Source organism: Saccostrea cucullata, unplaced genomic scaffold, assembly GCF_032062105.1.
Source record: "Saccostrea cucullata isolate Sc308-1 unplaced genomic scaffold, CSIRO_AGI_Scuc_v1 ctg268, whole genome shotgun sequence".
NCBI lineage: Eukaryota > Metazoa > Mollusca > Bivalvia > Ostreida > Ostreidae > Saccostrea > Saccostrea cuccullata.
Window position 1 is genome coordinate 84830 of NW_026935288.1, and position 15181 is coordinate 100010.

Here is a 15181-nt window from a genome sequence, read left to right on the forward strand (position 1 = left end):
ATCATGACCCCCTGGGGGGTTAAAAATTCAAGCCCCCCCCCCAGTAAACTTCAGTTCTGATCTGATATGTGCTTCTGATATGTGCTTTTCCTAGCCAGTTGCTCAGGTGAACGATGTGGCCCCTGGGCCTCTTGTTATTTTTAAGAACTTAAAATGTCCATTGTAAACAAATCTATGACCACCGGTACTGTACTAGAAGATATTAAAATGGCAAGAGTCAAACCTCTCTTCAAGAAAGGAAATTCCCTTGAAGTCGGAAATTATAGGCCAGTCAGAATACTATGTATAGTGTCAAAGATTTTGGGAAAGTGTCCATGTTCAACTCTTTGATTTTTTAAACAATAATCAATTGTTGTGTTCATACCGATCAGGTTTTAGAAACAAATTTTCAACTGATACTTGCTTTATACATATGTTATATTTTATTAAAAGTACCCGTAATACATCAAAGTGCTTTATACTGGAATGGTAATGTTGGAGTTACAAAAAGCTTTTGACACTGTTTACCATGCAATTTTATGTGATAAGTGAGGAGTTTTAGGAGTTTTTATTCAATGAGTGGTTCAAATCTTACCTGTATTGTAGACACAAAATTCATGTCAACAATATTTCATCATACTTTAATTCAATTATTTGTGGTGTTCCTCAAGTAAATTTGTTAGGAGCTCTTTTATATTTTATATATGTTAACGATATGGCTGTCAGTATTGATCAGGACTGTATATTAATTCTATTTGCTGACGACAATGCTATTTTTATGCACACAGAGATTCTGCAATTATTGCTAAAAAAACTGGGTATTGTTCTTGGCAATTCCTCTTCATCGTTAGTTGACAACATATTGTTACTTCATTTAGGTTAGACAGAATCTATTTTATTTGGTCCTCCAAGAAAGCTAAAAAAAAATCACAGATTCTTAATTTTTGTGTAATGGTCGCGTCATTAAAGTTTCTGAAAGTGTAAGATATTCAGGAATCTGTATTGACAAGTTTCTCTCATGTGAAAATATTGTATTTAGCATCATACAAAAAGTTAATGCTAGACTTAAGTTTTTTTTTATAGAAATGCATCTTGTCTTAGTACATAGTCTAGAAAGACCCTATGTCCTGCCTTGATACTATGTAATTTTGACTATGTCTGCTCTTCAAGTGTTGACCAAAAGAAGGAGAATGTCTTCACTCTACCTGAAATAACAGGGTCAAATGAATGGGGAACAGACTATATTGAATATTTTTAACTCTCTTTGACGATTGTTATGAAGGAGAAAATATAAGGTCATGTTTTTTATGTTCGCACTTTTGCGCTTCCTATATACATATATATTTTTTACAAGTAAATGCAACAATTGATCATCTTATTTGTGTTACTAAGCACGAAGAGGAACGACCGAGCATAAAAATTTTATCAGGTTAGAACTAAGAAGGAGGGTAGCTTTCACTTTTTAATTTTAATTAAAAATTTTAATTATATGTAGTTAAACAGTGTCCGCAACTATACAGTAAATAAGTTTTACATTAGTGCTAAATTCTACTGACAGCAAAGAAACACTTGGGAAATGCTTAAAACTGACTTGCGTGGAAACAGTTAGATACCTCAGGCCTGCTCAAAACAAGTTTCAGCAGTTAGTTATCGTTCATAACAGCCAACCCTATAGTGTACTGGAACAACGCGCTCGAAAGAATTCATCCTTAAGACCATTCGGCCATTTAGCCCTAACAAAAAATAATATAGTTAACTACTGTTTACTATAGTTAACAATAATTAACTTAAGTGATAGCTTTGACACTATAAGAAACTTTGATTTACTTTAGTGATAACTTTGACACTTTGGTTTACTAAAGTGATAACTATGAAAACTTTGATTTACTATAGTGATAACTTTGAAAACTCTGATTTAATATAGTGATAACTTTGACACTTTGATTTACTTTAATCAATTTAAGTTAACTATAGTATTTTTTGTTGGGATTAATACTCTTTCAATAGAATTATTGCTGCGCCGCCCTACACTACAGGGTGATTGATAGTGGGTATGTCAAGTCGGTAAGGGATGCTTATTCCTCCATGGTACCTGATCCCACTTCTGACATTATAGACATCCGTGTTTGCTCTACTCCCGATTTGCACTGTGTTTGAATTGAATACTGTTCGTTATATTTATATATTTCATGTACACCGGTAGCGATTTTCTGATAAAAGTATAATTTTTGAATAGATTTGGAAGAACTTTTTCAAGACAAAAAGCACAGTCAGAAATATGCATAAAAGATAAAATGATGGAAACTTTTGTATTTCTGTAATATATGCTTTTATTCATTTTTGAAAGGATTAATTGAAAATTTCCAATGTGTGCACGGGATGACCAAATATGTGTATTTTCAACCAATTGTAATGGGCTGTTTCAAATTTATCCCACAATTCATGGAAAATCAAGACAGCAAAAAGGGTTCTGATGTTATTAGTGAAAAATGCAGGTAATTTTTTCTTCATGTACATTGTACATGTACATGTTCTTCATAACTCAATCAAGTAATCAATTATTTTGAACATGAGACTATTACATGCACTTCTAAGCGCTCCATTTAACAAAGGACTAATTTCATTATCTTTTAGCTTTAACCTCCTCTTAAAATCCTATATACATGTAACCTTGCAGAAGTACGTGTTGTTAATTTTTTTTTTGGCAAAGCAATATCGTACAAAATTTTCAAAGTATAAGGATAATTGCTATTTTTTAAACTAATGTAAAGCGGAAAACTTTTTTGAAAAATAATATGGTATTTCGCAGTAAGGTTTACGTCTTCTCTGTAAGAAGCCCCCAGTCTCTGGAAATAGTTACACGGCAGGTGTGACCGGTCGGCAGGAGATGCTCACTCCTCCATGGCACCTGATCCCACCTCTGATGTTTCGGGGGTCCGTGTTTGCTCTGCTCTTATTTTGTATTGTTTTATGGACATTGAGATTGAATACTTTCGTTTTCTCCATATCCTTCCTTACCGATATTCTAAATATCAGGAACAGTTTTGATATTGTGGAAGCCAGTCTTCTCCTTTCGTCTTTTCCGCTTTTGTAGCACTCTTTATCACAAATTATTAAAATATCAAATTTAATCATTCGTATATAAATATTTTTAAAATGATATTTGAATGAATTCACAGAATTGCAGATGTAATAACGGATTGTATTAAGGAAAAAATAAAATACCTATGTGGAGAGAGAACAATACCATTTGTTCATTCTTTAGTACAAGCTACAATCAAACCACTAATGAAAGGCAAACAATGCAACAATGGTTTGTATAGTATTCTTTTTTATCAATAATTTATTATTAATAAGTAATAAAGTATTTGCATTTACCAGTATAATACTAAAACTAGTCTCTTTCTAGTGAGAGATAAAGTGGGGAAATATTATAAATTATCTGCATTTCATCGGAAACAAATCTGGTTATTGCTTTAATTGACATAAATGTACATGGAAATGTACAAGAAGCCAAAATTCACAGAGAACATTTTAGGAATACATGTAAGACTAGCAGTCTTTTTAGTATAGAGTGCATAATTTGTTTAAATTATATTCATCTGTATTGATGTTTTTCTCTCGTTTTTTGCGTATATTGATTATATACATGTGTTTTCATTAAAATAGAATAATAACTGAAATCATAAAGATAAAATCACTGAAAAGCGTCTTTTGCTTCTTTCCGAGCACCGAGGATATTATTTATTGAACAGCCCTCGTATACAGTAAAACTCGTAAGAACACGGGTATAGCGAATTCATGGAGGAAGCGAATTTTTTTTTAGCATCCTCAGCAATAGAAGATTTACGAATTTCTCATACGCGTATAACGAATCACGGATATAGCGAAGTACTTTAATTTTAAAGGTACCAGTGATATGTACATATATATGTAAGAATATTTTTTAATTAATTTGATTTTTCTTTGTGTTTACAGGTCACACAACAATCACACAATGGTGGACATTTGTAATGATTTTTGCAACTTTTAGAATTTGTTTATATAATATTTTGTATGCATAATTTTGGATCAATTTACTATAGAAATAAATTTCATCCTCTAATTGTCTTTCATAAAGATTTCTCTTTTTGTATTATGTTTTATCTAAATATCGTCATGCTCTTGAAAAATGTGATTTTTATATTAAGGTATATAATCAAATATGACTTTTTTTTATTCCACGTGAAATTGGTTTCTAAGGCAAAAGTATCTTAAATCTGATGAAATTACATCAGAAATGAGAAAAAACTATGTAAATGTATTTCTTTAAACCTGAATCAGAATAAGTGCTTGTTATTAAAGAGGCATGTTAACTGAAAACTTTGACAATTAAAAACGTTTTAATATAACTCAGCCGTTTTTATACCTATTTTGTCTTTTGTTTCAACAATTTTCCACGTCATAAAATCCATATGTATGTTAATATACTTTACGATGCCATGAAGTGTTTTGAAAAAAAAAGGTTTTAAACATTTATTTCGTTTTAAATAACTAATAGCTATCTTGCGTTAAAAAGGCGGCGCTAAAAAATAATGATCTACAGTAGATCAGATTAGGAATTGTAACCATACCTCCAGATCTTTATACAACAGTCATCTGCTCACCAGAAATCAATTTTGTATGACCGCGCCACATTCCTCCTTACTCCAGTGTCTAATGTCTCTAACCCTTCAACCCCAAAGACATCGTCTGTCTATCATGTTACAACAGACCTTAATTGTTTAGATATTTCATTACGAAAAATTGCGATAAAATTGAATTAAGGAAAAATTGTAAATTTTACGGAACAATTTTTAAATAATACGTGATTGATATGTCGAAAATCTTGATGACAAACGCTCATTTTAAAAAAGTTAATTCATATGAAGAAAAAAACGTCATCTTTGCGTTGTGCGGCCTTTACATACCATCGCTTACAAAAACGTCGAAAATTCATAAAAATTAAAACTTACGACTTAAGGTGTATATTATAGATAGAAAAGATGCTGCTTACAAATATTTCAAAAATTCGTTTATGTACCTTAAGGAGTGTTTATTTTATGGCGCTTCCAAGCTTTTTCCGATATCCACGTAAGTGTAGTGTTTTCAATTCAAGACCGCTGCATATAAATGTTATTAATAATGCTTACTGTCTTTTTAATTAATGAAAAGCAAATTTCTATTTTTAACCTTTTGTCAGAGACTGTCAAGCTGAAAACGTGTGAGATAATAATATGTCACAAAAATAGTAATTTTAAATGAAAGATAGAGGTCCTTGTTTCTTCAAATGAAGTTCAATCAATCTACACATCAATTAAATGAAGCAGATTAGAGGTGTTAATCTATTTTTTTTTTTTATTCCTCACTGTCTTAAGCAATCATGCATGTCGTTTTTTGAACACAACCTGGTTTTTCCAGTCTGAAATTTACAATTTTCTATGAAATGAAGTTAACAAACCTGAATTAATAGAATGAATAGAAATAAATAAACATGGAGTATTTCCAGCTTGTATCACTTGCCATTATGTCAGGTATATTAAGTTCCTTCGTCGCAGTTGATCCACTGTGGCTCTGAGTCTCAATATTCCGCCATATTTCCAAATATCCTAGATTAACAATACGTGCATAGAGTCGAGAACATACTGTTGGACATTACAACTCTTCATTCATATTCATACATATATTTAGCCAAACAATGGAGAAGATAAGCTGTAAGGGTCTAACCGTCTAACAGTCACCGAGGAAACTATTACTCATAATCAGTTATTAATAATTTGGAAAGATTTTCTTCATTCAATTTTTTTTTCAAATGAAGTTAACTTATGCCTGTAGAAATTAAGAACGTCTCCTCTACAGTATGTCCATTGCTGTCACAATTTCTGACATAATCTCAATGATTTATTCACCTCACCTTGTGAAGCTGTCGTCCACTACATTAGCTACAGAACTGTAGTTCTCTGCTTGAGAAAATTCGGACAGATAAAGCAGAGATCCACAGGTGTTATAACAGTTTTTCACTTCGGTTCACGTCAAATCATGGCTGAAGCAAAATAATCCCTAGAATCTCCCCTTCTAATTCGGGCATTTTGATAAGAGACTGGAACTGAATTTTGTTATCAGATGAAAAACAACATGTAATTTTCCTGCATAGACCAGATTTATTAAAATTTAGGGCGTGCTGATTTTTCTATGTACTGTGAAGAGTTGGGAGTGATTAGACTCTGGACCAGATTTTCAATCACCTGCTTGACTCCGACGAAAACAATCTTGCGTGCCTTGTTGATATCTATGTTATTTTTTGTTTTTCTGCAGCTACCACTACATGAGCATAAAAACAAGACGAGTATATAACTTCAACATCTAGATCTTCTTAATTGTCCTAATCTAAAATTTGCTGGAATAGAATGCATAATTTTAGAAAATATATGTACGTTGATCATATATTAATTGGTAGCATCCTTAAGTTAGAAGATTCATAGCTCAATTATAATACTCTTTGCAAAAACAGAGAATAACAAATCTTAATAAGTTTTATAAAGTCGGTTTAAATCAAAAATCCCATAAGGGTTTCACTAATACCGCTATTTCTGACCTAATTTAAATGTGCATTCTTAACTTATATTTTATATGTATTGAACTACAAGTATATGGAAGTTTCATTTATTTTTATCTGGCTAGAGACCGGTCTTGACTTTTTCTGATTATCATATATAAGGCCTGTCTTCAATTCATTTGATTAATTTGATTTTTGACAACAATGAAACAGGGTGGACATCTCTTATGATATTTTTTACCTTTACGGTTTGTTTATGTATAAAATTTGTAAACCACCTTTTCGGAGCCAAAAGTTATTTTGATAAGGATAAGGCTAATAGCCATAACTAAAGGGCTCTTAAGTATAAAATCCGGAAAATCCCTTCGGGACTCATGTATTCACACAAAATAGTTATTAATAAAAATACGCAATTTTGCACATATTTAGATCACATAAATTCCTTTATATACATACATACACATATGAATGATTTCTGACCAAAAACTATGGAATTAAATTAAATCCTCGTATATCCGTTGATGGATATTTCTCTTTTTTTCAATTTCTTAAATATTATTGTGATCTTCTATAATATTTGAATATAAAGGTATATATGGTCAATTATTTTCTAAAATACATAGCTTGACTCTACGTGAAGCTTTTAATGTAAACACTTAATCAATTATCTAGATAAATAAACTCAAGCTATCAAAAATTGAAATTGTAATTGTAATTTGATCTTGAAAAAAATTGGAAAGTTACTTGCGTGCGGCAATACATGACTAAGTAAAGGCTAAAGCCTCCACCCCCACACACCCCCCACCGCCATCCCAGCTACTTGTAATTAACACTGCATTCAAAAGTATGGAAGCATTAATTTCAATAATAAACATGGATGCGTGAAGATTTGGGTGTGTATAAAGTTTCGTGTCCTGCAACCTGTATCTGAAAGAAAAAAAAATAGATAGCCGTGAAAAAACTAGTACTTAAGCACTACATTTAGAATACCGGCAACGAATGCCGTTGATTAAAGCTGTCTAAAACCGTACTTTTATGCATTTTCATTCATTATTGAAGCGTATAAAATGCGCTAAAGCAGAAACATTATCAGGAATGTACCATGTAAGCAAAGCCATGGAAGGATCTTTTCCATATGAACACGAACTTGTAAAACAAATGCATGAAAAAAAAGAAACGATTTTCAAACATTATGTTCGTTCCAACAAATGGTCATGCAATAAAATGAAGTTATTAGTATATGCTTCCAACTTTCAAGACCGATAATTGTATAGGTTTGACCCAGTTCCAATTGACATTGACAATGGTAAGGGACAGAAAAAAAATCATACTGAAGATACTTTCAACAAAAATACAGAAGTTTAAGCGGACACTTACGTGAGTTGGTGACCATTTTAATATTTGAACATAGTTAAGAGATTCTGTCGGTCAAAACAAACGACTAAGCATCGGGATATTTCTTTACTTTTGAATTGTAAAGGAAAAACTTGAAGCCAACATTTATACTGCGCGACTAAAGAACAGACACTTCAACAATTGTGTCAGGCGGATCATGATTTCTGTAAAATGAGAGAGAGAGAGAGGGGGGGGGAGGGAGGGAGAGCAAAAACAAAATTACAGAAAAGGGCTTTTTAAATAAAAAAAAAAATACTAGAACAAAGCATACAAAATGTGTTTATGTGCCCATCAATTAATTAATTAACTAATCAAAAGTTTCGATAAAGAATGTTTTATTTATTACATTAGCATTAAAAGATTTAATTACTAGTCCTTGACCAAGTCATCTGCATATCTGTAACATTGTAAATTCCTCTGATACACACCTTCTGACGTGTGGAGGCAGTCATGCATATCTGTCGGTACACACAAACCGTAAGGGTTTTTCCATTGTGAAATTAGCATTACCCATATAATACAATTAATTCAACTTGGATTATAATTATGAAATCAGTAGTAATGGCACATGTATTATCCTTCTTGTATCGTTTGCCATCGTATCAGGTAGGGAAAATAATAATTCTAAATACTATTTCACATTGGTATGCTATAAAACATTTTCTTATCAAGGGCAGTTTTTTACAACCATTTTGAATTTTTGTTACAAATGTAAGCAGGCTATGTGTACACGATTTACATGTATGTTGGTGTGATTGTCATGCATCACACATATATTTAGTTACTTTCTTTCCAGGAACAGTCTCTGAAAAATGTGATACTACAAGAATTATGCAATGCATTGAGAAAGTCCCTCTCCAAGAAATCGCAGAAATGTTGAAATCACAAGATATGGAGGTGTTGAAAACTGAATACACATTAGATAAATTTTGTGGGCAAGTGTGATATATCCATTTTAGTTGAAACACATTATAGGATTTTAAGGATTTTTCGAAAATGAAATCTTCTGAAAATTATCTTGATCAGAAAATCATTAAATGTATAAAGATGCCTCTATCATCCACCTTTGCATATATTGGGATATTCTTTCACTTCTGAACTTCAATTTTATATATCTTATATTATAAACAGTCCATGTTTACAATTCGACTAAATTGTAATTTTTAAATATATCTTCGCCTACGTTACAGTTTTCAAAAAGAATTAAGTAACTGTGTAAAGGACAATAAGATTTCATGTAAATCACCAAGAACACTCACTATAGACACAACCGTAAGTGCTGGAGGCTTCTTATGTTCGGAGGGAAAGCAAGGTAAGAGATTCGTAATTCAAACCGTTTTGTTTAAAGAACAAAATTGTGAGACCTTAAAAAAGATATGAATACTGTATCAATTTTTTATTCCAATAATTCACTGAAATTAATTAGATGAAATATGGTGATGCCGAACAACAAACATGCTATGAACTCCATCGAAACAAAATTGATAGAGAGCAGAACAAACTCGGGTTAAAAATATCAAGATTTAGCATTAAATGGCGTGAAGGAGTTAGTTTCCCTGTATCGACCGGACAAAACTGTGATAGTTGCAATGATGGTTAAACTGGGGGAAATAACAATTTTGCACTTAGTGGAAAAGAGTAAGTCAGCATTCGACTAAATATAGGATTGTACTTGCTGTTAAGGTCATTATGTTTATTAAATTATCATTTTTATCAGTTTGTTAGTTGCTTCCGTTTTATATCACATATGCCATTCATAAGGATATCTTGCTAAATAAAGAAAAAGTTGACCATTGAAGTCATTATAACTTTCTTTCTAACTTTCTTTCTATGTTAATAGAATAGTAATCACTATGCCCTACATTGTGGTTGAGAGCAAATGTGGCCGGTCGGTAGTAAAAGTTTACTCCCTCGTACCATCTGATTCCTCCTCTGATATCAAATAGGCTCATTTTTTATCTGCTCTATATTTGAATTGTTCCATTTAAATTCAGCTTGAATTCTGTTTTTTTAATATATAAATTTTAAGCATATTGGTATATATTGTTTTTCCATGGTTTTACAAAAGGAAAAATGAGAGAGAGAGAAAAGAAAGAGAGAGAGAGAGAGAGAAGCGTACAAAATTGAAACATATAAGTTTTGTTATTAATGTATACTTTTTCTCTTTTTTTAAAGGATTTATTGAAATTTTCCAATGTATGATGACCAAATTTGTAGTTAATCAAACAGCTATACTGTCCTGTTTCAAATTTATTCCACAACTTATTGAAAAGCGAGACAGCAAAACAGGTTCTGATGCTTCTGATGAAATTTGCAGGTAAAAATATTAATATTTATTCCTATCAAACTTTCATGTTCTATTTTTTATTTTTCTATTTTTTTATTACATTAAACATCAAGTCACAATGAACTTACACATCTACAATGCTTACTTGTCAAGGCCCAAAAAACCGTAATTGAATGTAGAATTACCTTTTTATGCAAAGGATTTGCGAGTTCAATATGTACATAAATGCACAAGATTGTGCAAGGGTAGTTGGAATGGCCCATGCAGGGTAAAGATTACAAAAAAAATTGTGTTCTTTAACTGAATTTGCTTATTTGGGTTACATCATTTCAAATGCCATCTGATAGATCAACAAAGCTTACGTCACACCCTTACAGTCAATACAAATTGCTGGATTTCTAACAGAGACCAAAACCCATCGAGAGTTAATCCAGAAATTTACTGGATCGGAACCTAAATTGTAGACTTCTAAATTGTAAACATTTGACAACAATTAACATGGTATATACAGGTTGTTTAATAATACAGTATGAATTACAGAATATCAGAAAAAGTTACAAGTTGTATGGACATTAAAGCAAAAGAACTGTGTGGTGAGAAGTCAGTGCCATTCGTTCGCTCTTATTTACAAGCTACAATCAAACCATTAATGAGAGGTGTCACATGCAACAATGGTATGTATGTTATAATTTTTAATAAATATTCCATGTATAGTTAGTGAAAAAAAAAACAATTGCTTTCTGTATATATCGGTAATGTTCTAAGATACCAATCTTTTCTTTTCATTTCATTTTATTCAGGTAAAAATATGTTATTTTGTTGTTTGAGCACACAGACGGAAAAAAACTTTTTTTTCAATAAAAGCTTATCAACATCTAGAATATTTATTAGCATTACTTACCTCATGGACACTTGAGTATACAAAAAAGTAATGTTGTGTATTTTTTGTTATATTTCATAATTTAATTCACACTCCCAAACAGTTAAGGTAAGACACTCCTCAACTTTTTAGAAAAGTTAACGCAGAAGCTTTTACTTCAAAACTACTTATTTAAAGTCAAATTTTATTACATATTTAAATTCAACAATGTAAATTTTTTAACATTCAATGAAAAAACTGCTCAAAAATCTACAAAGAAGCAAGATTTATGAGGGACTATTTCTTTTGGTGGAAGGATATTTAGCAGAAAATTCCGCAAATCTGCACATTTATAAAATTTAATGTAATGGAAATTTTTTACTTTTTCGGAGGATATTTTCCGTTTTGATATTGCTAAATATATTTAATATAGGTCTTAATTTATAGTTTTAGACTAAGTTTTACAACTTCCCTCAACAAACTTTTCCAAAAAATGAAAATATATTGAACAAGTCAAGGTCAAATTTACACCATTTTTTGCCTGAAAAACACATATTTTGACAAATATTTCAAAATTAACATCACTGACCCCACCTTTTTCTTTCATTATTTTAAACTACTCGATACTTGTGACTGATCAGCACTCAAGTCGTAAAAAGTTTGATATAAGAAATTTTTTTATAGCCTATTAAGTTTTCTAATACCCCAAATATGCTATTTTTTAGTGCAAAAAGGTCACACAATAATTTACGCGCATTAATTTGCAAGATTTGTTTAATGATAAATATTATTCAAACTTGTTTACGTAAAATAAGATTATATTTATTGCCATGCTTACATCTAATCAAATATTATAAGGGTTAAAGTAATTAACCAAAGAGATGAAATTTAAGTGCAAAAAGGTCAACGTAAATGTACCGTAGATCAGTAGGATGCACACTGACCTCCTATTTTCTTTGCGATTTTGAGTTACACTTTATGAGTACTTATCCAAAATATACTTCTCAAAAAATCCTTGATATAACAAATTTCAGGAGTGACTTACCTTAAAAAAAATAATACCTAATAACATAGTCATGTTAGTGATGATCTTTATATACAAAGCTTGTTCTCATTTAATTTGATTTTTCTTGTTTACAGGTCAGACAACAATTAAACAACAGTGGACATCTGTAATGATATTTGTTACTTTGATAATTTGTTTATATAATATATTTTATGAATGATTTTTGACAAAATTTTATAGAAATAAATAAAATCATTTCACTTTTTTTTTATTTCTTAAACATCTCGATTTAATTTTTTTTACTCAAATTTAAGCTTTTACTATATAACAACGTAAAACATGATTAGTTTAGATTGACCTGAAAATTCCCCTTTCCGCTTTAAAGTCCCCTTTATAATCCGTGAAGCTGATTATTAGAAGTGAACTGACCCAAACCAGATTATATCGAATAATTTGGCCAAAAATGAGTGTCATTTTTTAAATTGAATTTTAAAGTTATTAAATACATAACATGGGTATAACATTTTTCTGCTTTTTATTAGTTCAAATTTGCCGCTCAATAATAATAATACAACCGTGGTCAAGGAAGTATTAATGTTTACATCTGGTAAGATCGAATAACTATTTAAAGTTAAGTGTACAATTTTTTTAAATCTGGAATGAATCAAGCGGACGGGAAATGAGAGGACTGCATGGATACGGATGATTCAGCTGGCTGGGGTTGATGTTCCCAAAGTCAGTACAAATTTTTCAAAAGCTCAAAGAAAACATACATATTTTTAGAACTCTTGGACAATCTCTGTTATTGCTTTAAGCATTCTAAGCTAACGTAAAAATCAGTTGTTTGTTCCGTAATATGTTTGAAAAATAACAGCGACTATATTTTTGGCGGAATGGTTCCGTATGAAAATTTTACACAATCAAGGATATGAAGAAATTTTCCATTTTAAGTTAAAATAATAATAAGGGATTAAACTTTCAAAATATATCAAATCAATATGATTCTTCAAACAAACTAGAACTATTTACGTTTCCAATTGAAGTACAGATTTGAGCCAAAAATCCATAAAATGTATATTTTCTCTCTTAGTAAACGATCAAAACTTTTTTGGTTTTTGTATCATTTTAAACATTTATAAGACAGCTTTATTATATGTGAAAATAAGAAAAAGTTAAATATAGAATCCGAAGCATATGAAAATAACTAATATATGCTTTAAAAAAAATAAGAAAAACAGAGAAAATTCGGATTAGCCGATATACAACTTAGTCAAATTATTCATGTAAATTTAGTAATATCATGCAATAGACCCGATATAGTTATATCTTTTATGCAAAAGGAACAATCTTTAAGCGATTGAAATAGAAGTAGGCATCACATGATTGGTAGAGTATTTTCTTTATTCATCTCACTTGAAAGAAAACAATTGGACTTTCATATTAAACAGGTATATTACCTGTGAAAAGGTATTCTTTGATTTCTTATACTGTGATATCGGCGTTTAAGGACAGATGATACAAACAAAAAATGGATGCCTGGATTGGTATATATTTTTGGCATAATTTAATTGCAAATGATGCTATTGATAAATTTCTAGAATATTAAGAAATTGTAAACCTTCTGTGATGTTCAAAAGTCTGTCCTCCTTAAACTATCCTTATTAATCCATACAAATATTTTTTCACTTCAAATTCCATTTTTATGCAAATTTGAATTTAGAATTAAAGTACTCGGAGAAAGTTATTAATTTTACTGATTTAAACATGACCCCACTTGTTATTTTCAAATTCTTTGAGAAAAGTTTGTTTGTATCATCTGTCCTTAAGTTTGACTTAAATTCCAAAAATCCTTTTCATCATTATCAATCCCAATTATCATAAATTCCATTGTGCAATTATATTCACAACAGTTTATGCACTCCTGCATATTTTTTTTAAAACTGCAAAGTCTTATTGGCTTTATACATGTGGGTTATCTGAGCAGCATCATAAAACAACTTCCACAATTGAATTTAGTTTGTGTTTTAAACCAGAGGCAATGACATTCACACTTTTGAAAGAAGCAGTATTGCTCATCATAACTATACACTGGTCATGCTTACATGTAGTTTGGTTGCTTTATACCCACAGTCAGAATAAGGGAACAAAAATGTGTTTCAACCCAACTTATTAGTAATACTCAGCAATAATCAGTAGTAGCCTAGCTAACACCCATAGGAACCCTATTAGGCTCCACATATCACAACTTTGGAAAAGGCATCTTTGATCGACCACTAATTCATTTTCATTATAAAAAAAAAAGCATCCACCCCCTTATGACATCAATGACACAAGTATTTTTAAATTCACTTTTCTGGAAATTGAAGCTCTATACCGGCATATATTTGAGTGAAAACTTCTCGAAAAAACTCAAACAACAATCAATCAATTCGGTCATTTGATAATATAGGACACTTTTTAAAAAGTAATTATTATTTTGATATTCCAGTTATTGTATTAACAAATGTTAATTAATGTAATAAAATATATCTTAAGATTGTGATTGATTGATTGTGTAGCAAAATAAACGTCACCATATGCCGGTGAATAATTTTCAGGGCCATTGAGCAATATCGTGCCAACCTGCCGCTGACACGGGGCCTCGGTTTTTAAGGTCTCATCCAGGAGCAACTTTCACTTCAAAGTGCCGAGCGCATGGCGAAGGAACAGTTGCTACCCATTTTTCAGGTTGTAATCCTCCCGAATAAATGCAAAATAAATCTCAATAATTTTAATATGAATATATTCAGAATATATTCAATTTCATTTTAGTGCCAATGACTTTCATTCTTATTGATAATTTTGTACTGCAGTTCATTTATTTAAAGAGAAAACTTATATTTTAACCTTTCGTCAGAGGTTGAATGCCTAGTGATACAAATATGTCGTAAGAAATTTAGACTTTTTTTATGTAAAATTTTATATTTATTTCATTTTTTTTTTTTTTTTTGGTTTCACGAAATTGAACTTAAAACAATAGGCATATTTTCAAATAAATATTTTAAAATTTTTAAATGAGTGACATGTTATATTGCGCATTAA

At 30.7% G+C, this 15181-nt stretch overlaps 1 protein-coding gene across 1 annotated transcript; it reads left to right on the forward strand.

The window, feature by feature from the left end:
* Positions 1-9143: 9143 nt before the first annotated feature.
* LOC134242369 (uncharacterized) lies at positions 9144-12353 on the forward strand. Its single transcript, XM_062724431.1, has 4 exons — positions 9144-9260; positions 10124-10265; positions 10776-10909; positions 12235-12353. The coding sequence occupies exons 2-4, from the start codon at positions 10147-10149 to the stop codon at positions 12318-12320; spliced, it is 339 nt and encodes a 112-aa protein (XP_062580415.1). The 5' UTR covers positions 9144-9260; positions 10124-10146; the 3' UTR covers positions 12321-12353.
* The last annotated feature ends 2828 nt before the right edge of the window (positions 12354-15181 follow it).

What these genes read in the sequence shown, in the direction of transcription:
- LOC134242369 (XM_062724431.1), top strand. Translation starts at nt 10,147, where the DNA reads ATGATGACCAAATTTGTAGTTAATCAAACAGCTATACTGTCCTGTTTC. An exon ending in GCTTCTGATGAAATTTGCAG is followed by an intron (nt 10,266 to 10,775) that starts GTAAAAATATTA and finishes TATGAATTACAG; the next exon opens with AATATCAGAAAAAGTTACAA. An exon ending in AGGTGTCACATGCAACAATG is followed by an intron (nt 10,910 to 12,234) that starts GTATGTATGTTA and finishes TCTTGTTTACAG; the next exon opens with GTCAGACAACAATTAAACAA.